Below are 22,597 nucleotides of genomic sequence, written 5' to 3'. Positions count from 1 at the left end.
ATTTTCTTCGATCTTCCGCTTGTTCGTTAGGCTTGTTGGTGGTGCCGGAGACATCAAACTCACTAAAGATGGAAATACTCTCTTGAAGGAAATGGTTAGCCCTTCAAAACCTGCATTTTTCCTCATGGCCTTTGAGATATGATTTTGGTTAATCCTACTAGTGTATCTATTGGATTCATTTCTAAGTCCATTGATTTTGCTCTGCAAATCTTCTATTTCTTGTTTTGCGATGTTTAATTTGTGGTTTTCAGCAAATTCAAAACCCAACGGCTATTATGATTGCAAGAACGGCTGTGGCTCAGGATGATACAAGTGGTGATGGTACAACTTCTACGGTACTTTTCATTGGCGAGCTCATGAAACAATCGGAGCGTTACATTGATGAAGGTTAGTAGAACTATTAAGAGTTCGTTACAATGAGCTTCATGTGTTCGATGTCTGAGAGTTCAAACTGGTAGTCGTGTTAATATGCTGCTGCTGTTAGATTTTCACTACATGGTACTATGCTTCTGCATTTTTTTCAATGGGAAGAATGGGATAGGAGGTTGAATTCAGTATGGGCTGGCTTGGGTTCTTTCGGATAAATCACAGCCCTTTGAGTGTGTTATGTTCCTTACTACCATTCTTGATTGAGCTTGAGCAGCCATCTCATCCACTGAACTAGGTAGAAGATATCTCTTCGGGTTGAAGCACTAAAAGAAAAGGACATGGATACAGTTTAGGTAGTCTCAGAATTGGCGAAGTTGCGTTTTGTTCTTGCCAAGGAAAAGAAAGAGAAATCGTATTTATTTATCTACAATGGTCTTGAAGTTCCAACTCCAAGTTGTGTCTTTTTTTAAATCCTTTTATTATGGTTATTTAGTAGACAATTAAGTGTTTCTACTTTCTATTGAATGAACCTTTTTTAATGAAGTTTAACTGTGAATAAATTTCATTAATTAACCAGCGAAATCCCTGTGTAATGCAAACTGTTAGATGATTAAATTGATGTGATCTATAGGTTGAAACTGGGTAAGGGAATTTGAACAAACAGGGAAAAAGATCAAATTTTTGTTTGTTGAATTACATTAGTTTCATGATGTTATAGAAATACATTGTTTACACCATCAAAAGTCTATTGGAAATCACTGCTGTGAAATTTTGAGCTGAGAGTGTAATTGATAGGTTACACATTAAGGGTGACACGTTTTCATGCATCCGTGGATCAGAAAATATTGAAAGAAACAAAAAATGAGAACTATATGTCCCTTCTGAAATTCTGAAATTTTCTGATATTCATAATAAACCGATGCAATTAGAATGTTTATTTTAAGTGAATTGTAAGAAAAAAATTCTTTGAGAAGTGAGTTACAAGTCAGAGGTGAAGTAAGCATGAGAGCAAAACAACTGCCTTATAGTGTGGGTTTGGTTATTTTAATTTTATCTACATCTTTCGAGGGATCTGTGTAAGGATTGAAGCTACTTCCTTTAGATGAACTCAACTCAGCCTTATCCCAACTAAATGGGGTCAGCTATGCCTTTAGATGAACTATTATTAGGTAATATATGCCCTTGAATGCTGTTCTGTTGGTGTTTGAATCAACAGAATTGGTAATATTGTCTGGTCACTTATTCCCACCCCCACCACCCCCCCCCCCAAAAAAAAAGAAAAAAAAGAAAAAAAGAAAAAGAAAAGGTAAAAAAGAAGAAGAAGAAGAAAAGAACAGAAAAAAATGCCGTTCTTACATCTTTCAGGCTCATCAATTGTGTTATTATTTCAATATTCATCTATGGAACATAATTTTGCATGGGGTACCTACTCAAAATCCATGCAGGCATATACAGGATCTACGGATGGAGTCGCACTGTTCAATTATGCATAGATTCCAATGCAATCTTTCATATTTGTGCCTGTAGATGTATTCGTGAAGTGTAAATGTACTCTCTTAATTAATCAACCGGGAATCTGTCTTCCATTTTGCAAGTGCCTGTATTTGTGTAAATACTTCCCATCCTGTGGTTTTATGTCTGTTTTGTGTCTTTATATGTTTGGTTTGTCTTGAGAAAAAAATGTCTTTCATGATGATGGAAGTGCTTTTCAGCTACCATAAGTGGGATGGGAATATTTTTGGGGGAAAATATCAAAACTCTCACCCTATTTTTTGTCCCCTTTATCTTATCGTTCAAAAAATTCAGTAACTTTGCATTACTGCCTGATATATTGAGGTTCTATGATTAATATGGTCTCCGCTTGGAAACAATGCCTGTTCCAGGGATGCATCCACGTGTATTAGTTGATGGTTTTGACATTGCGAAAAGCGCAACTCTACAATTTCTTGAGAAATTTAAGACACCTGTTGTGATGGGTGATGAGCCTGATAAAGAGATTTTGAAAATGGTAGCAAGAACAACACTTAGGACGAAGGTACAGTCCATTTCCCTATGATCCTTTGTTGCTTTTTTACTTGGTTGTTTCTGTCTTTTCATTATAATTCTCTCTTGCTTTATCTTCTTTGTAGTTGTACGAAGCTTTGGCAGATCAATTGACAGACATAGTAGTTAATGGGGTGAGTATTTTTCTGGTTTAAGATATGCATTTTGAATCTGTAGTACAAACAATGTAACGAGATGTTAGTCTAGTTTGATCTATACTTCTCTCATTGTGAATTATGATGTGTTTTGAGTGGTAAGAGTTTGGGGTTTGTATAAAGTTCTCTATAGCTCCTCCTTGTTTCATTTTATATATGCATATGGAAATGTGTTGTGCTTGCGTAAGTACAGTTTGTTTCTTCTTTGTGCTTAATAAGGTTTGCCATTGGTATGACAGGTTCTCTGCATTCGCAAGCCTGAGGAGCCTATTGATTTATTTATGGTGGAAATTATGCATATGCGCCATAAGTTTGATGTAGATACACGTTTGGTATGTTTGTTCTTCCTCAGTTTTCTCCATCATGTGCAATGCCCTTTTGTTCTGTAAATTGGTGGTATGCAAAAGCAATTTCTTAAATTAAGTATTGGTCTATGAAAATGCTTGTGATGTTGATTGCCTTACCCTACTCCCTTACTAAATAGGAAGGTATTCGTGATTTTTGGGGCAATTAATTGGAACAAAAATTTAATTTCTCAGAGATAGAGTCCAAATTATACCATAAAATTATCTGGCTTAAAGAGTAGAAAGGTGCTTCGAATTTCAGTTGAGATGAACCGAGGGATCCTTCTCTGGCTGAAGTTTGTATACGCAGGCCATTATCCACAGGTCAGAAACTTTTCTGTTGCCATGATTGATGATTTTGTGAACCCTAGGTGTGTCATTCGGGGCCAAAACCTTTAAATCTGACTGGGATGGACTGGCGAATTAATAATTGACCAAGTTTCAGGCCTAGCTATTAAAATGATATGAATATTGAAACATTAACTGAACCAAACTGAAGAACCAGTTAGGACAATCGAATAACCAATTAGGACTGATTAGACCAGGGATACCTTGTCTAATGGGCCATTCTATCCCATTTTACAGATTATTGTCTAATTTTACCGTAGTTTTGTGTGGGCTTAAAATTACTTGCGTTTGGGCTTGATTGGTCCTTTGGTATTGGGATCGATTAGGACTGTTTAAGAACTAGAACTGACGAGACCAATTATTAGTAGGTTCTGGTCCTACGCCCCAACTTCATGGCACCGGACTGATTAGGACCGAACCGTTCGAATTGACACCCCTAGTGAACCCCTTTCAAAATTGTAGCCAAACCACCTTAGTAGAGAGACCTGCATATGCAATGTCTAGTTGGGATTTACCTAGAAAGATGTTGACTCTTAGCACAATGGATTTACCATTGTGCTCATTTCTGGATGGAATGTTGTATGAGTCTCAATGGCCACTAGCAAATGAAGCTATCTGTAGCATATCCTGACTCCTATATTTGACTCAACTTGGGACCCTTCGGAGTAGAGTTATGGAGTTGATTGAAAGTCTTGTAAATAATTGATTTTATTATTATTATTATTGTTATTTTATTATTTTTTTTTTTTATGATTTATTTTCAAGCTTGGAAGAGGGTGGAAGATAGTGGGTTTGATTTATTATAAATTTATAACTATTATTTTAAGACAAATATGTGTTATTTTATAGGTAAATTATTGAACTTTGTTAAGTAATAATAAAAAAGACAGCAAATGGTGTAGTGGTAGACTTGTTGCTTAAACTTTTGGAAGGCCTGGGTTCAAATCTCCATAAAAGCATATTTTTACTAAAGGAGCCATTCAGCTCAGTTTTTGATTTGGTAGGACACGGCCTGAGTTATGGGAGTCTTCCGAGCCATTGAATTGTCTTGGATGAGTCTTACACACCTGGAGTCAACATATCGACTGGTGCGTGGGAGTTGAATTGGCTGTGATGTAGATCCACACATTGGGAGGACCTATCGCAGGAAGAAAGGCCCATCCCAAGGTGTGGATCGATCCACTTAAAGAGTGGGCCCAGTGGGCCCACCGATTTCTTTTATTAAGTTAACTTTATTTTCAACAAAGGGCAATGTGGGCCCATCGGTTGTAAGGCCCACTAGGGGCTGTTAGTTAAGTGAGTCACTCCGTGTTGGAGTTATAAGTCCTCGTCTATTTCTAATTCCTAGTTATATTAGTAGTTCATCTCCTAATTCTAGTATAGCTGCTTGTAGCTAGGTCTGCCCTCTATATATAGAGGAGCTTTTGTAACCGTGGTTTTCAGATTTGAATAAAGAAAAGTTGCAGCTATTGCTTTAGAACAACTGAGATAGTTGTGGGTGAGAAGCCCTGGCTGAGACAGCCACTCCTCCCCCACTTTTCTCTTGTGTTTATGCTTTAATTTCTGCAGTAAATCTTTATTTCTGTCCACTATTCTTTGCCAATAAAATACTAGAAGAACCGGACCTGTACTGCCCAAGATCGATCATCAAGAAGTCCCAAATTCTGGTATACATTGGTCTCTTTTACCACATACATCCGAGGTCTGATCTGAAGAGGCTTTTGAGGATCTGTTCCACTCTCCCAGAGGGCCACTCGATCCCTGTTGGAAGATCATCAGAGGCTGTTCACTGCTGGAACCTGCAATTCTTGATTTTTCTCTTTCCTAGGGCTGAAATCAAGAATATTCATTTCTTTAATTCCAACCGTCAAAATTCTATCAGACTTACAGGTTTTGTTGCCTTCAAGGGACCTCCATTCGACCAGGAATACTGCTCCATTGGAGCTACATACAGCCAGCCGCACCCCTCTCTCTCTCTCTCTCCCAATCGCAGGTTTCTCTCTCCTCTCTTTTGGGATAGTTTTGGGTTGGATTTTGCTACTGTTTTCAGGTTATACCATTGGATACTGCCTGCTGGTTGTTCCCTTTTATTTCTCTGGTTTTCTATCAGCCTCTCTTAAAGTCATTGTTGAAAGGTTGCTTGTGTACTTGGGGTTATCATTGTGGAAGTGAGTTTCTTATTATCCACTCCTGCATTAGGCTGAGTCATCAAGTTGATGCCTGAGTTGGCATGCTACGAAGTTATTAATTCTAGCATTTGTGGTGGTCAACTGGGAACAAATAAGCAAGGTTGATAAAAATGTAGGTTGGTAAAAAAACAATTATATCATCTCATGAATAGGGATTTTTATTCTTCACATGCATCTTGTTGGACTTAGTTCAAATGCAGACAGTGGTTGAAGTGATGCATAACTTTGGTATCCTTCATCTTAGTTAATTGGTTGCTGATGCGAACCTCTGGTCCTTCGTTAATCTGATCTGCTCTGAGCTTTCTGCTTCTTGTTGTTGTAGTCAAGGCTCTTGGTTTAATAACATATGAAACCCTGAGGTTATGAAAGTAAATCCTTGATAAATCTGGGATTGATGGGATTGCAAAGAATAAAAATAAAAAAATTTTGGGGAGAAAAATGATGTACCATGAACAGTAGGATTTAAAAAAGAAAATGAAGAAAGATGATCAAAATCAGATTTTTATGAATGAAACCCACGGCCCTATGTAAGTCCCTTATGTTAATCTAATTCAATAGAAAAATTAAATATATATATATATATATATATAATTACTAAAGAATGTGGGACTTGTAATCTATAAAAAGAAGTTGGCTTCGACAGTAACTAAATTTGACCAAATTATTTTAAGTAAAACCAATTGTCATAGTCCATTTTAGCTGGACTTCTTTGTTTTTTTTTTTGGGTGGGTTTCGTGGGGAGGGGGATAAGTTAGACTTCTTTAGACTTGTGTTCACTAAGCTATGTTATCCAGGCACAGTAAAGGATACTTGGGCATGGCAGAGGTCATATTTTCTGCATTCTCATTGGCTTACGCAGTATCGGATATTGGTATGGCTCATGATTTGAAGTGTTCGGGTAACGTAGCTAATAAGTGACGACACCTGAAAAGCTAGATTATTTCTGAAGTTAAAAGTATAAATCTTTATCTAATTCTGATAAACATCACAAAACCCACCCTCTAACTAGGCCTTGTTATTTAATAAGAATCACAAATATGCTCCTTCACCTATGGATGATCGCAAATCCACAATATCCTCCTATGCTGCCATTTTCATGTTTATAGCTTGCTTAAATTAAATTCTTTGAAACAAACTAATGGCTTGGATTGGTGCTGGAGATGATTCTGTATCAATCTAAAATTATCTGAACAAGAAACAACAGAAGCTTAAATAATATATGGTGGGAGAGCCTGTGGCGCAACAGTTAAGTTGCACTATTGCAACATGTTGGTCATAGGTTCGAAACTTGGAAATAGCCTCTCCTGCAATGCAGGTGGTAAAGCTGCGTTCACTTCCCCCTCCAAGACCCTGCAGTAGCGGGAACCTCGTGAAATGGGTTGCTCCTTTTTTTTTTTTTTTTTAATGAGTTAGTGGACATTGGGTTGTACTTGGAGGCCTAATATCATGGGTAATGCCTTATCAGTTGGGATCTTCCTTGGAACACATTGTTCCAGTTGATGCAAAATAAGCAAATTCTTTTGTTTATGATTTGGGCAAAGAAGGTTTTGAAAGACACTTGAAATGGTGGTTTGTTTTATGTTACATATCTGGGGAGTCTTGCATGTTTCTGTATGTTCTTCCCTTCCTTCCTTCCTGTGAAAAGAGACACAAATGCTGTCGGATATAATGTGGTTCTTACTACCTTTGAGTTGTTCTCTTGTTGTTAGTTTCATGGTTGATTTTACATTTTATTTTGTGTGTTCTCAATCTAGCCTATTGGAGGGCAAGGATCCATGGAGCCGACCCCATCTAGCTGAGATTCTCCTAATTTGCTGGGTTGTGCCTTTTTCTTCTTACTTTCATTTTTTTTCTCTAATATCTCATTTCCATTCTCATCTCTTATTGCGTCATTCCTTCATTCCCCCTATTTTTGTGTGGACCTCAGTTCCCCCCCTTTTTAAATTTATTATTATTATTATTATTATTGTTATTATTATAATAATAGCATGGATCCATTTAGCCGACCCCATGTAGTTGGGTTAAGGCTGAGTTTGTTGTTGCTATATGTTCTCAATGTATAACCCATCTAGTTAGTTGCAGTTAAAAAGGAAAAACCTATGTACTTATTCAACTTGGAAAATTCTCATAAATATTTGAGTTTCAAGTTGCAATTTTTTATTTTTGTTTTCTAGGTTGAAGGTCTTGTCCTTGATCATGGTTCTAGACATCCTGATATGAAACGAAGAGCAGAGAATTGTTACATTTTGACTTGTAATGTATCACTGGAGTATGAGAAGAGGTAAATATCTGAAATTTTTTTGTAACAGCTGTGTAAATATTTCACTTATTTTCTTTTTTGTTTAGTAGCTCTCCCTGCGATGAACTTGCACTCTTTGATCAATAATCCCCTTCCCCTGCTGGTTCCTTATGGTGGGATATAAAGCGCAATCACATGGTTTCTTTGCAGAAAACTAACCGATGGAGTTTAATTTTGATCCAAGTCTTCTCTTTTAGTTTCTACCACACTAGCTGCATTAGATGAATTTGGATTTTTGTTAGGGGCTTTAAATAGATTGTACTTCAGAAATTGGTGTCTGTTTTAATAAGGCTGCATTGAAAAGTGTTCAGAAATATAGTACTAGGGATCTTAAATTTCTTATGATAAAGCTTTCAATCAGAATTCTTGACAATGAAGAACATCCTGAGATCTGTTTCAGAAGAAATTTGACTGAATATGATCCTGTACAATACTCTCATTCAAACATGCATAAAAAAGCTTCATAGATCCGATATGTATTTGATTTCCGTTGAAAACATGTGTGGCACTACTTTTAATTTGTTCCTGTTTTTGTGTTCTTGCCTGGGGGGTAAATTTTGGTGTGAGCTGTGAAGACCTCTTCATGAATATATGAGCTGGCACTAGACAGGATTTGCTCCTAAAACTAGACTACAATATATTTTGTGGAGAGAGAAATGAGAAAAAAAATGCACAATTCATTGCAGAAGTTCAAAAAAATTGTGATTCCCTCCAAACCCATGACTGGGTACATTTGTAATTTTACAACATCCTAATGCAATCGGAAAATCTAGATTATGGATTTCAGATGCAAGCAGGCCCACTAATCAAATCTGTGATCAGATCTGAGATAAAGGGAGCAATTGCGTTGTTAATGGAGGAAATAAGATCAATGGAAGGGGAGGGAAAGAAGATGAGATCGATTTGCTTGGTAGGAAGAAGAAATCAAATTTGGGATACCAATCCTGTATACACTAGTCAACAACACCAAAATCTTAAAAAAATCGTATTCCTTACTGAAATCATCTCTAATTGATAGGGGTGTATTACATTTACAAGACTTTCTGAAATTCCTAATTTGACTCAAAAAGGAATCTTAATCACAGATACACATTCAATAAAATAAATAAGCTCAAAATAGAACCCTATCTAGCTATTAGGTATTCTAATCTAACTCAACACTCAACTACTAATTCTGTGTACTAATTTTTTCTACACTTCTATGGGCTCATAAATTAGGTCCATTACAATGAAACCCGAGAAAGTAAAAGGCCCAACCTATAATATAACTACCTAATGGATAGTTAAATGGAGGAAATGTCACTATGCTCAGGCTTGGTATCGCAATGAGCATAACTGCAATGGTGAATGTAATTAAGCCCTCGAACACGTAGATTCTTCCAACCTACCACTTGAATTTTGATGCCAATAAACCATGCTGACTGTCTAAGCATACTCTAACCAGATGTTGTAGGACCTGAAAGTCCTCTCACCTCCGAGGTGAGATTATCGCCGTAGTAGTAAATAACATATGAGCTGCTTTGAAGCTGACCGAGAATCTATCTTTGATATGAATTGGAGCGGGAGATCTCAGCAAATTTCACAGCGTTTATAGGAGGAAAGTAGTTGGGATCACACATCTTGGCTAGGGAGATTGCACTGAAGCCCTCTTTGCCAATTACTTTTCCTCTCATCCATGAATATCTCTGAATCAACATTTTCGGCCCTCTCTCTTTCTCTCTCTCTCTCTCTCTCTCTCTGCTTTGATCACTTTCTGTTAAGTAAAGAGAGAAATGGAAATTGTTTAGGAGCAAGAGGTCGATAGTTCAAACTGTAAAAGGGTGCCTGATGCAGATGCAGGATGGATTTAGGAAAAAAAAAATCTTTTTGATTTGATTTTCTTTTGTTTTAGAAACAATTTCTTTGAAATTAGTTAGTTTCTAATTTTAGATTAGTTTCCATTTTAAGTTGTGCCTTAAATTACATTATTACCACTGGTTTGTTTAAATTAAATTATTTGTTGATTGTGGATCCATAAGCGATCCGACTCCCTCGGATCCGCATCAAGTGGTATCAGAGCAAAATTTCCTGCACTTCCCTAACCATGACAAGTAACATTACCAATGCTGAGTTGAACAAATTGTATCGCGAGTTAGTCGAGAACCAACTGATGCTAGGCTTTAGAGGACTGAAGCCAAGTTTGATAAGTTTATGGAAGAGATGATTGCCTTTATGAAGAAGTCCGACAAGCGAGCTGAAGAAGGATCCTCTACATTACCTCCTCAGCTCAATACTTTACGGATCGAAGATACACCTCAGAGGCAGCAACTTGATCCAGTTGTTACCCAGGATATTACCCGGCAATTTTTTGACAGAGATTATGGCATCAAAGTTGAGGTTCTTGAGTTCAGTGGTGAAAAGGGACTTGAGGAATTTCTTGACTGGCTTACCAAAGTGGAGAGAATTTTTGCGTATAAGTCTCTTCCGGAAGTGAAGAAGTGTGAACTCATCATCACCAAGTTTATTGGGTATGCATGTTCATGGTGGGATGATGTATTACATGCAAGGTTTGTCAGAAGACTTGGACCCGTTACCAATTGGGAGGTCATGAAGCAGATCCTGACTGAAAAATTTGTTCCTCTTAATTATGAAAAGGTAATGTTCCATAAATTATTTAACTTGCAACAAGGGAACAAAGATGTAGATTTTTACACCCTTGAATTCCACAAACTGTCTTCAAGGTGTCGACTTCAGGAAACAGACCAGCAACTGGTGATGCGATATATCAGTGGGTTAAGTACTGAGATTCGATTTCAGTTGGCTAACACTGATTTCATGTCTGTTGATGTGGTAGCGGCTCATGCCAAGACAACTGAAGAGAAGTCCATTTATTGGAAGGGTATGCTCAAGACTTCTTCAGTTCATAGACCTCCACCACGTATGGAGGAAAAGAAGCTTGAAGCTCGCAGAGTTGAAGAAAAAAGGTCAGAGTTCAACAAGGATAGTGTTGGGGTGAAGAATATCATATGCCATAGTTATGGCGAGAAGGGTCACTATTCCAACAAGTGTCTCAACAGGACTCGTTCTGTGAACGTAGTAGAGAAGCAACCGACAGAGAAGAGTGAAGATGAATCTCATTTATATCTTTATCCCCTCGAGGACGATGATATTGTCGATGATGAAGATGTAGAAACTCATTCAGCTAGCCTTTCATCTTTTTCGAATAAACTAGTTGATAAGGCTCCTCTCTTCAGACAGAAGGGTACTTTCCTGCATGGCTCCGACCATACTGATGTTCATGCAGTTGTTGATACTGGGGCAGAAGCAAATTTTATATCTGCTGAATTTGTTCGAGCACACAACCTTCCACATAAGCAGCTTTTCAAGAAGATTCACGTGCGAGGTTTTGGATCCACAGCTCGAGAAGAGGCCATTGCAGTTGTTCGAGTACACTTACAGTTTGGGCCACTACAGTACCATGTGACTTGCTTGGTCACCCCATTGGCAAACTGCGACATTCTTCTAGGGCGACCTTGGCAGTGACATGTAGGCATTCTCTATGATGGCGCACGGAACACCATCAAGGTGAAGCAAGGAGGTCGTATGTACTTAATGAGGCCACATGCATTATCCGACATGCCACGTCGTCGACTGACTCCTGCTCCAGTGACATGTCGGCCTACTTTCCCTTCTCTTGGAGTTATGTTTCCATCTTCTATTTCGAAATATGTGTCACCTTATCGGCAAACGATTTACAAGGGAGTCTTGGGAGAACGACCTAACTCGACGGAGTCGAGTCCTTTTAAGACCAGGAGAGCTGATGTAGATGCATGATGGATTTAGGAAAAAAAAATCTTTTTGATTTGATTTTCTTTTGTTTTAGAAATAATTTCTTTGATATTAGTTAGTTTCTAATTTTAGATTAGTTTCCATTTTAAGTTAATTGCCATTAATTTTTGATTTTTTTCTTTATATTGGACATGTAAACGATGAAGAAGTTCAGTTTTAGATTTTAAATAATTGAATGAAGTTGAAGAATTTGGGTTTGAATCCATTACTGCCGATCCCTCTTCCTCCCTCTCTGAAATCTGTTAATATCTTCTTTTTCCCTTCTCCTATTTCCTCTTTATTATTCTCTGGTTTTTTTCCTTACCCTGTTCTGCACGACAGTTGCAGCCCTAGTTTAGAGGATCGATCTCTTTTTCCTTTAAGCTATTTTGGCTGAGTCTTTGGTAGAGAGTTCCCTACCAGTAGGCGACACAAACCCAAGAGAAGCCATTTTAAAACTTGGTTTTTGTGGTGGTAAATCAAACCCAGACCGAGATCTGAGTTTTTTCCATTGTCAGATCCAGTTGCAGACTCAAACACATTAGATCTGGGCTATCGAGATTTTCTGGTGCTGGATTTATGGAAGACCTGATGCTGCGACCCTTCGCTGGAAGTTTCAGGCCAAACTGAGGCCTATTGAAGAAGCTCTCTCAATCTGAGGTCGTCCCAATGTTTGCTGGTTCTGTACGTTGCTGAAGGTTGAAGACAACCTTTAAAAAGTGAGATTTTTCCCTTTTAAATTGACTGTTTCCAATACTGCCCCCTCTCTTCTTCCATTATCTTCTATAGTCCCTATCTTTATTTCTAATTCCAAAATACCCCTCCCTCATCACATGTTATTCCTTGTTTGCCATTTACTAGCTTGGTGTCTTATAATTACAATTCTGCCACTCTTTATTAGAACACCAAATTAATTCCAGAACTGGGTTTTCTTTGGGATTAATTCTAGATCTGTCCTCATTCAGCTATTTCACTCAAAAGGGGGTTTTAAGTTGTGCCTTAAATTACATTACTGCCACTAGTTTGTTTAAATTAAATCATTTGTTGATTGTGGGTCCATAAGCGATCCGACTCCCTCGGATCCGCATCAGTGCCTAGTCCCAATCATGGTTCAAAATCTTGACTGAAATTGTCGAAATTTCGACCATATTGCAAGTGCTCGATACAATATACCATGTTACTTTTAAAAGTCCCCAATTTCGACCTATTTCGACAGATTTCGATGGGTTCAACCGTCTTGGTCTAACTAGCCCTTTACAAAAGGGGTTGTTTCCCATGAAACAAGCCCATTTTGCAAAAATTGACTTCTCTCCCCCTTATTTTGATTGTAAGAGCGGGGGGTGGGGGACATAGGAAATCAGTCGAGAAATTGAAATTTCTCCATCAATCTTTCATTCTACACTTGAATCTTGCACAAGGCAAGTACATCACCTAAGGAAGGGTTCTTGGAGCAAAAAGGTAAAATTTGATTTTCCCTAGATATCACTTTTTTTTTTTTTTTGGGTACAATGTACTTGTAAATATAAAAGAACGATTTCAATTTTATTATTTGTTTCGCATCCTGTATATTGCGTGTTTTGTTTGTTTTAATCATGTATTTTTCATTTTTAGCTAGTAACTTATATATGTAGTAGTAGTAGTAGTAGTAGTAGTACAACTTCAGTCAACGTACACTAGCAAACTTGGGTCAACACCACAAGTATCAGTTCAGTTGTTTTTGTTTTCATGAAATTAAATCTTTGAATAAGTTAGTAATGTCAAAAATAGGACGTACAAAAAAAAAGTTTGGGGCTGAAACCAAGGTTTCCACCATTGCAGGCAAAATTCCCAGGTTTTCCACGAAATTTCAATCTTGACCTTGGTCGAAACCCAAAATTTTGAACCTTGGTCCCGATGGTCATATTTCAAATCCTTGGGCTCCCAATCTTGCCAACGGCACCTCGGGCTCCATAGCTGTCGTGAGTCTCGTGACGACAAGGTGATCCAAGGCAGTAGCTAGGCGCCCCAGCCGTGCATGCTATGGATTCTATGGAGGTCTCTAATATGCTTTATGGTTCGAGTGCAGGTTCAAGAGAAGTTTAAAGTGGACATAAAAAAACTGATATATCAGGTTGATACCTCTATTTAATCTTGATGGTAGTTGTTTGCCCGGGGTTGATGTGTAACTCTATTTATTTCAGAAGATGGTAGTTGGTTAGAATTATGAGTGAATAAGTAGTCCCGAGTTCAACAACTCGTGTGTGTGATATGGTAGGCTTGGCCTGGCTTAGCAACAACATGTCAATGCGGCCGATCACAACAGTAGGCTTGCTCAAACGTGAAACAAAAACAATACTCTGTACACAACCCAATGAAACAATCAGAAAATAAAACAAAAAAGACTGCCCAAGCGTCGGATTCAAAAGGAGACTCCTTGTTGTCAGACTTAGAAGCACCTTGTCGCCTAGGCAATGCCTAAACAACTATGTTAGGCTCCTGCTCCTGCTGACAGCGCCTAGGGCTCTCAATCTTTCCATTGGATTTTATTGTTCAAATTCTGCCTTTGGTTTCCTCGTCTGGTGAATTGCTTCTCTAGCATTAGATAATGTTAAGCTGCACTAATTTTTGGAGGGGAAGGACTGAGGTGTTACCCACATCGGAGGTACCATCTTTCCTCCTACTCCGACTACAGGGACGATGATGCTTAGCGTTTGAACACATACATAGAAGAAACCATTGCCTGGGACTCCTTTCTTTATGTTATCTATTCACACACACACACATAGAGCTCTTTATTTACTCCTTTAAATTAGAACCAAACTCCAAAGCTCTTGCTGAACAGGAATGGGATTAGAGAGAGACCTTGATCCTTGCCCCTCGGCCCCCTCCCAGCTGCTCAACCACCCCGTCCCCTCCCCTGCAGCTTGACCACGGCTGCTCTTTATGACCGTTGCTGACTTTCCTCTACTTCCTCTTATGAATCCGACCAATATCGGTTGAATTAGGGAGAGATGGCGTGTAGAAGACAGAGCGCTGACAGGAAACCCTGGCACTCTGACTTTGTCTGGCCACTTTCCCACACCAAACAATCACATTTCTCCACACACCAGTGAAAATTGTCAGAATTTCCTGCATTATTCATTCCCACCTCACCACTTTCCCGCTATCCAAATGGATCCTTACAGAGAGGAAAATCTTGCTAGGGAGAAAAGAATGGGATTAAAAGGGAGAAAAAGAATGAGATTAGAAAACTAGTCCACTGCTGTGAAGAGATTATTGGCTAGCACTCTCATTACATGCTTCCTGACCTTTCCATATTTATTTATTATTATATTTTTTGGGGATTCTCTCTCTCAGATTCCAGCAGTCTACATTTTTCCATTAGTGTCTCACCCCTACTTTTTTTTTTTTTTCTTTCGATTACATTGTCATAGCTTAATCATGAATGTTACTGAGTGTTGTTTACAAACTCGATGTGCTGCTAATATGTTACCCTCAGTGAGGTAAATGCAGGATTTTTCTACTCAAATGCAGAGCAGAGGGAAGCAATGGTTGCTGCTGAAAGACGTCAAGTTGATGAGAGAATTGAAAAGATCATCGAACTGAAAAATAAGGTATAAGAACTTAAATCTGGTGCTTCATCTACATGGTATTGACAGTGACATGCCATCTAAAGCACTTTGTCTGTTATGCAGGTTTGCTCAGGCAATGGCAACAACTTTGTTGTTATCAATCAGAAAGGGATTGATCCTCCATCACTGGACCTTCTTGCTAGAGCAGGGGTTAGTCATATCTTACTTTCAATGCCTTATAGATTTGCTTATCGTTCTAAATTTGGGTTAGAGACTTGTAGCTCATTATGTTCAAGTCATAAATAGGCATTTCGCTTCAATACTCTGGGGAATATTAGGTGTTGCTTATGGATCTGAGGACCAAGACTCGGTCTTCAAAAGTGCAAGGTTAATGAAAAGTAATTGATGCAGGTAGGGGTGATTAAAATCACCCAATAACCCACTATTGCGGCAACATAAATGCACCCAAATTGACCTACTAATCATTATATTTAAAAGAAACCAATAATGAACAGTGTTTGTGCCTCTAGACAATAATGTAATTGAAAACTTCTTGAAAATTCAGTAACTACCAAATTGGATGACATTTTAGTATTTAATTCCTAACCCTTAGGCCTCTGCAAAGCACTGACCACCAAATCGAAAGAATGCTTGGAAAAATTATAAAAGTTCCTCCGAGTATGAACTAGGTTCAAACTTTTAGTTGAATTCTCATCCAAAATCTTTGTGAATCAAGGTCATAACCTTACTATGAAAGTCATTACTAATAACGGCTTCAATCGGGGCCGTACAGTCCAGAACAGGGTGAAACTAACAGTAATAGAACTTGAGATAGGAACAAATCTGAAACTGAAATTAGGCCAGAATCCATCAGGTAAACCTCAATCGGGACCGTACAGTCTCTGATTCCGATACCTTCCAATGATGGTGAAGAGAATCCACTCTTCCATTAAATCCACCTCAGCCTTCACCTGGAACACCCAAAGTACAGTGCTACACCCAGAATCCACCAGGGAAACACCTATATCCATAGGGGTCAATGGTCATACTGAATTGACAGGTAAAATGAAAATAAACTGATAGCTTTATTCTTCACGTTGCCGTGAGGGCCTATGGCCATTGCACTTATTTATAGCTTTTCCAGAAGCCTGTGATTGGCTGAGGAGAGAGCTTTACATTATCCAACCAATAGAAAATAAGAGCTTCCATGATCCAGTTGGCAGGAAAGCTTCAATCTTACCTAATACATTAAAACCAATAAGAAACTCAAGCTGAAATAAAGTATCCCAATTTGGGGTAGGATTTATAATATAAAGAAATCCTATCAAGATAAGGCTCCTATTGTAATCTGGAATCTTATCTCAGAAGGATTTGGGCATGAACAGTCAGGCTGTCATGTCAAAGCTGTGCTACTTTCATGCTTGTTTTCATACTGGCCGTGATTTCTGTGATGTCACAGTTAGATTTTGAAATATTTTTTCTTCTCTTTCCTCCGCTAATACTTGATATTGCTTTTGGAACCCTGATTCTGCATTGGAACTGTAGGCATTAGCTCCAAGCCGTGAGTAAGGATCATCTTACAAATTTTGATAGCAATCTAATTAATAAAGACCAACTAAGAAAACAGTTTCCTCTAATTGGATCAGATTTTACTCGAGTGAAATCTGATTTACTGGGCAGGAAAACTTGATCAGATTGAAGAAATCAATCCAAACATAAGTCAGAACAAAACCTGTTCTAATGATGTAACATAGCATCAAATTGAACCATAGCAGTAAGGCAACAGTAGCTGCGAACATTTGGCTGAAACCAAGAGAACAACAGCTATAGGTTTCTTAATCCCAACTTCATTCATGTTTGGATTTTATTTCCAATGTTTATAAAACCTGAAAGAACTACAAACTTGTTTAAGCATAACTCTCAAAGCCTAATCTATTTCAAAGACCTTAACTGACCATATAAGACTCCAAATTAGCCTCCTTGTTTTATTTAGAAGACCATTTGATCATGGACCCATTGAAGAAAGCCTATTACATAATAAAGCTTGTAACTTGAGCTATTCAGAAAAAGATCTAATAACTAATTATTAAAATAAAGAAAACCCCCTAAAAATTATGTTTTCTGGTGGATCTTCATTCTTCTATTCATTATTGTCTTGTCTTTGACATGTCTTTTTTAACAGCAACTATGCAAACAGACATTTAATTTTAAATGTCTTTGCCGAAACTTTTCATAATTCTTTTTTTCCATATTGTAGTTAGGTTTGTTTATTGTCAAGTAACTGTTGTCGTAATGCAATGTGAGGATTACTGAAGCAGTTCACATCTTATTATTGTCTGATACTAGCATATCAAATCAGTTCTTTTGAAGCTTGTTAGAATGACGTCCCATAATTTTATATTGTTCTTGATTGTTGTTGTATTATATTTTTGACATTCCAGTTATATTACCTCTATCTTTGTGAGTTTTAGATCATTGCACTGCGTAGAGCAAAGAGAAGGAACATGGAGCGACTTGTTTTGGCTTGTGGAGGGGAGGCTGTGAATTCTGTGGATGACTTGACTCCAGATTGTCTGGGATGGGCTGGTCTAGTGTATGAGCATATCCTTGGGGAAGAAAAGTATACTTTTGTTGAGAATGTGAAGAATCCTCGGTCCTGTACAATTTTGATAAAAGGTACAAAAAATGCGTTTGTTTCTAATCGTGAACTAGAAGGCGACATGCATTTCTTTAACAGAAAACAGATGTGTGTCTGTTATAGTGAGTTGGCAGAAGACAGAAATGTGTCTAATATAGTGAATTGGCAGAAGCCAGAAACCGAAATATTTATATTTATTTTCTGAGCGACAGAAAAGAAAAGTTGATATTGTTATTATGAACTGTGCAAATACTGTTCTTGTGTCATTACCCCCCCCCCACAACACACACACACACACACACACACACACACAGAGAAGTCTTATGCAAGACATCTTATAAATATGTCTACAAAAATCGACACTCTTGGAGCAAAGAGTCCAGTTTTATCTGAATGAGACCTGATCAGTGTTAGCGTACTCCTTTACTTGTAAAAATCTGATCAAATTAGTGAGGACCAATATCTGGCATACTCTTCATGTTTCATGACTTCTTTGAACATCCTCTATTATGTCTCTTTCCACAAGCTCGGACTATTTCTGGGGCCAGGGTTCATTGTTCAGAAACTCCATTTCGAGTCTTTGAGATTTCTGTCCAGATAGTAAAAATCATGTTCATGGCCTTGTCTTTTGGAGTTGCCTAATCCATGTTGAACAGGCATGAGTAGTAATTTCAAAGTTTCCTTGCTATTGAATAAAAGATGAATGGCCACATCGTCTTACACTTGGCATCTTGCAACCATCTGGGACATATTCATTTTAAGTGTTCTGATGTCAATATCGGTAATAGGGTTAGACTTACTAAAACAGCGAGTAGTTATACCCCAACCACAAGCAGGTCTATAGGAAATAAATTCCAACAACAAAAGGGGATCAATGGCTAAGGATCCAACGCTCAGATCAAGCCCAATGAAGATGTTAGGGTAGTGGAACAATACCCCAAGTTTGATGGGGATCCAATGGTTGATTTGATTGTTATGATAGGAGGAACAAAAAATAAACTAAGGTGACAGAGTTAGTAACATTCAAGATCTAACAAACCTACCGTGCAGATCAAACACCAAACTAGAATCATATGTAGGGATTGATGGTTGGATACTTCTCTCCAAATATGTCACCAAACTGATGTTTAGATTGTAAGATAGGAACATGACATGAAATTAGCGAGGACTGATTAGTAACTTACTAACTAGTAGCAGAATTAACCGTTAGATTGGACCTTACTTCTGGTCGATGGATGCTCACAAGGGTAGACTGGAAGATATAAGGGATTGAATGTTGCTGCAACAGAACTTCAAAACAAGGTACTGCAGGGTATGTGGAAGCAGTTGGGATGACTCCAACAGCACTTGCTTACGCCAACAGCAACTCCACAATGATAACACAGCGGGGCAGTGATCAGAGCCCCAAAGATAGGTATCAGGCAGCTTCAATATGGTTTAGGGTTGCAGTAAAATAAATTGGAAGCAAGGGGAAAAGGGGGATATGGCCGAGGCCTCTCACCTATGGTGTTGGTCAGTTACTCACCAGTCACCAACCGAGAGGGATAGGACATCTCACCCACACAACCATTTCTCACAGCAAAAAAAGGCTTGAAGCTGATCTTCATTAATTTTCAAAATCGTGGGGATGGTCTAAGGCCCCCGTACATTATAAGGGTAGTATACTACCTCTAGAAGAAAACTACTAAAATAGGCCTAAACATGTAGTAGTGGTGCCTTGTATGTCAAACAACTAAAAATAGAAACAACTTAAGCAGTAACTAGCCTATTAGTACCAAGTAACCAAAATAGAAACTAATTACTTGCAGCAACTGGCAACCACTAACAAACAAAATAGAAACTTCAATGTATAGCCCCCACGATCTGGTTTGGAGTGAGCCAGCAAACACCCAGACCCATGGGCTTTGTCTGGTCTGAACCAAAGTCCAGTTGAAGAACTGTGGGCCAAAGTTTGGCCTGGTTCTTCTTATGCCTGTGGCTGTACCATAGTTGCCAAGGCAACCCCAATGCACCCCCCCCCCCAAAAAAAAAAAAAAAAAAAAAAAAACTTGGGTGACAAAGTACCCTAGTGTTTTTCCCACTATTCCATATGTCTGGATATGCCTAGGCGTCAAGGTGCCGCAGTGTTTTTCCCCTATCCCATATATATAGTATGGACACAACATAAACATAATTAAATTAACAGCCAATTGTAAAAACCAGCAGTTAGGTATGAATTAGGATCCATTTTAAGACTAACCAATTTTATGGAACAAACTAGCAGTAAATACCGGCAGTTAAATATGAACTGAGCAAAGAAGATATTTCAGCAGTTCAGTTCAATGAATGATATTTGATATGTCAAATAGGATCAAAATTGATTCTAGCTGGGAATTAGCAATAAACTATAACGGTATAACCAGATAAAAAGTATCGCGAGGTTTAATATTCAATGATTTTATGTATTGAAAGCACAATAATTCTGTATGCTGCCAAATAAAAAGGTTAGGAAAAGAATATAATATTCTATAAAAAAAAAAATAATAATAAAAAACACAAACCATCAGAAGGCATCCTCCGGGCCATCTAGGCAGACCAAGGCGTCCATGGTGATGGCTAGGCGGCGAAGGCAGTTGCTCTACCTACATCCTGTAAGGCGAGGCATTTCCTTTGCAACCTGAAGGCGCCTGGACACCTAGGCGTGGTGCAGCTTGTCTACATCAAGTCATCAACTGGACACCGAGCTGTGATCAATGCAAAAGCTTCCACCTTGGTGGAGCCAAAGAAAACCCCAAATGTTTGGAATATATGGATGCCTATGTCCCTTGGCTAGGTACCTGTAGTAGGATTTTGCCAAAAATATACGGCTCAAATCTTCACATCTTTATTTGGGTGAACGTTCTCTTTATTCCATTTATCTGACGCTCTCTATTCTCCTATTTGTAAGCATTCATGTTCTCAAATTCCTCATGTTATCATGAAAACTGATATTGCAGGACCTAATGACCATACTATTGCTCAAATTAAGGATGCTGTTCGTGATGGTCTGAGAGCGGTGAAAAATACAATTGAAGATGAAGCAGTTGTATTGGTGAGCTTATCTATTCAAGATTTCTGTTAATTTTTTCATTTGCAGTCAGATAAATTTGTTGCTAGTGTTTCTTTCGTCCTCTCTTAAATATATTAAAGCTTTTAAAAGCATACAAGCCATGTTTAATTTCTTAGCAGTGATTGTATTGCTTTGTGATCTCCTGTGTGGGTGTCTCCCCCTGCGCCTTCTTTCATCTATATTAATATGATTTCTATTGATCTTTCCTTCTCTGAAATGGGGAAAAAGATTCTTAGCAGTGTGTATATGAACATTTAGTATTATTTTATTAACTGAATTGGTTGTTTGCCATTTATTGTTAATCCAATTGAATTGGTTATAGTTTCTTTATCTTCAGGATAATTACATTAAGATTGCTTATTATATTATAGTTTGTATCTTTCTTCATACATTTATCTGATCTCTGTCAATTTCAGATCCTCTTTTGAAAATTTTTGGCCATGGTTGAGTGCACTTTACGCGTAATGACTTGGTTTCACGTTACATGAATAGATACCGTTTTACAGTGTACTTCAGTTAATAACTTTTTATTTTCTTCCATTCCTTGGGACTTTGGTTGTTAGTGGTGAATTCAGAACAATGTGAGATTTTGCTACTGCCAAATGTGTCTTGCTTGAGGTGAGATATTTTTCATCTATCTTAGTATGTGATTTAGGGATCAATTTTCCATTTGAACTTGTCTTGTGTCAGCCTTCTATGTGTATGGTTTTGTTGAGCACTACACAAGCCTTGGCTTGATGACCTTTGAACTTTTTTTTTTTGGGTGAATTGATAAATGCATTAAAAGAAGGGGGAGGGAAAATATATCCCCTAAGAGAGATTACAAACCCTATAAGGGTAACCAAAGTCCAAAAGGACAGCAACCAAGGTTCAGTGGGCTCGAGGAGTGGAAGACATGTCACAAATGATATGTCTAAAACAACACAAGGCCCACAAGGCCAAAAGAAGAGCCAGAAGCCCAACTACTTACAATTGAGAAGCCCACATTGGCTGAACAGGAACCCAGAAGCCCAAGAAGGAGCAAACTAGGAAATTTGGAGGTAGGGTTCCACCAAACCCTAGCAACAGGTCTCAACACTTCAACTTCCAGCCGTCAAGACGTGAATCAGAGTTTTGGTAGAAAAGGCAGCCACAGTGGCAGGGTGCGGGCCTTGCGGAGGGCCACGGCCAAGAGGGAATCTGGTCTCGCAAAGGAGATAGCTGCGAAGAGGGGCGCCAGCCTTTTGGAGGGCGTCGGCATGGCAGCTGTCGGCTGAGCATGACTGGCAACCTTGCGGTTGCAAGCCGTGGAAAGAGCTTGCCAAAATCTTCGGGACAGTGTTGGTCTGCCAAGGATCAAGAAGAGAGCATGCCAAGGATTCACGGCATCGGAGCACACTCGAATAGCGCAATGACTCGAGGATGAGTGCCAGCAGGCCCAACGAGTGTCGGTAGAGGGGGGAGAGGAGCCAACGAGGCGTTTCGAGAGCAAGTCGGTGCAGCAAATGGCGACTTTGCTATGCTCAAACAAAGTAGCAACTCAAGGAAGAGCAGTAGGAGGCCTGGAGCTCGCCGACGGAAGGAGCTAGCTATTCCAGCAGGGAGGATTAGGGATGCCAGCAAGACCATCATCAGAGACGGGAGTGAAAAGAAGGGGAGGTGGCTAGGGTGGATCGCGACCTCTTGGACATGTGAGGTTCAGAGGAAGAGGGTGAAGAAGAAACGGAAGGAGAGCAGAGGATGCGAGGGAGAGGGAGAGGGAGAGGGAGAGGGAGAGGATGAGAGAG

The 22,597-nt window shown here is 38.7% G+C and overlaps 1 protein-coding gene across 1 annotated transcript in view; it reads left to right on the top strand.

Annotated features, from left to right (window-relative positions):
- Window positions 1-22,597, top strand: part of LOC122079453 (T-complex protein 1 subunit zeta 1) — a 28,309-nt gene that overhangs the window by 370 nt on the left and 5,342 nt on the right. The window contains exons 2-11 of the mRNA XM_042645946.1: window positions 31-94; window positions 252-387; window positions 2,253-2,404; window positions 2,499-2,546; window positions 2,807-2,899; window positions 7,623-7,729; window positions 15,033-15,147; window positions 15,229-15,315; window positions 17,577-17,781; window positions 20,719-20,813. Coding sequence (XP_042501880.1) covers window positions 31-94; window positions 252-387; window positions 2,253-2,404; window positions 2,499-2,546; window positions 2,807-2,899; window positions 7,623-7,729; window positions 15,033-15,147; window positions 15,229-15,315; window positions 17,577-17,781; window positions 20,719-20,813 — 1,102 coding nt within the window. The remainder of the gene's footprint in view (window positions 1-30; window positions 95-251; window positions 388-2,252; window positions 2,405-2,498; window positions 2,547-2,806; window positions 2,900-7,622; window positions 7,730-15,032; window positions 15,148-15,228; window positions 15,316-17,576; window positions 17,782-20,718; window positions 20,814-22,597) is intronic.

The sequence above is a fragment of the Macadamia integrifolia genome, chromosome 5 (genome assembly GCF_013358625.1).
Source record: "Macadamia integrifolia cultivar HAES 741 chromosome 5, SCU_Mint_v3, whole genome shotgun sequence".
NCBI classification, from domain to species: domain Eukaryota; kingdom Viridiplantae; phylum Streptophyta; class Magnoliopsida; order Proteales; family Proteaceae; genus Macadamia; species Macadamia integrifolia.
This window is presented reverse-complemented; position numbering and strand designations above follow the sequence as displayed.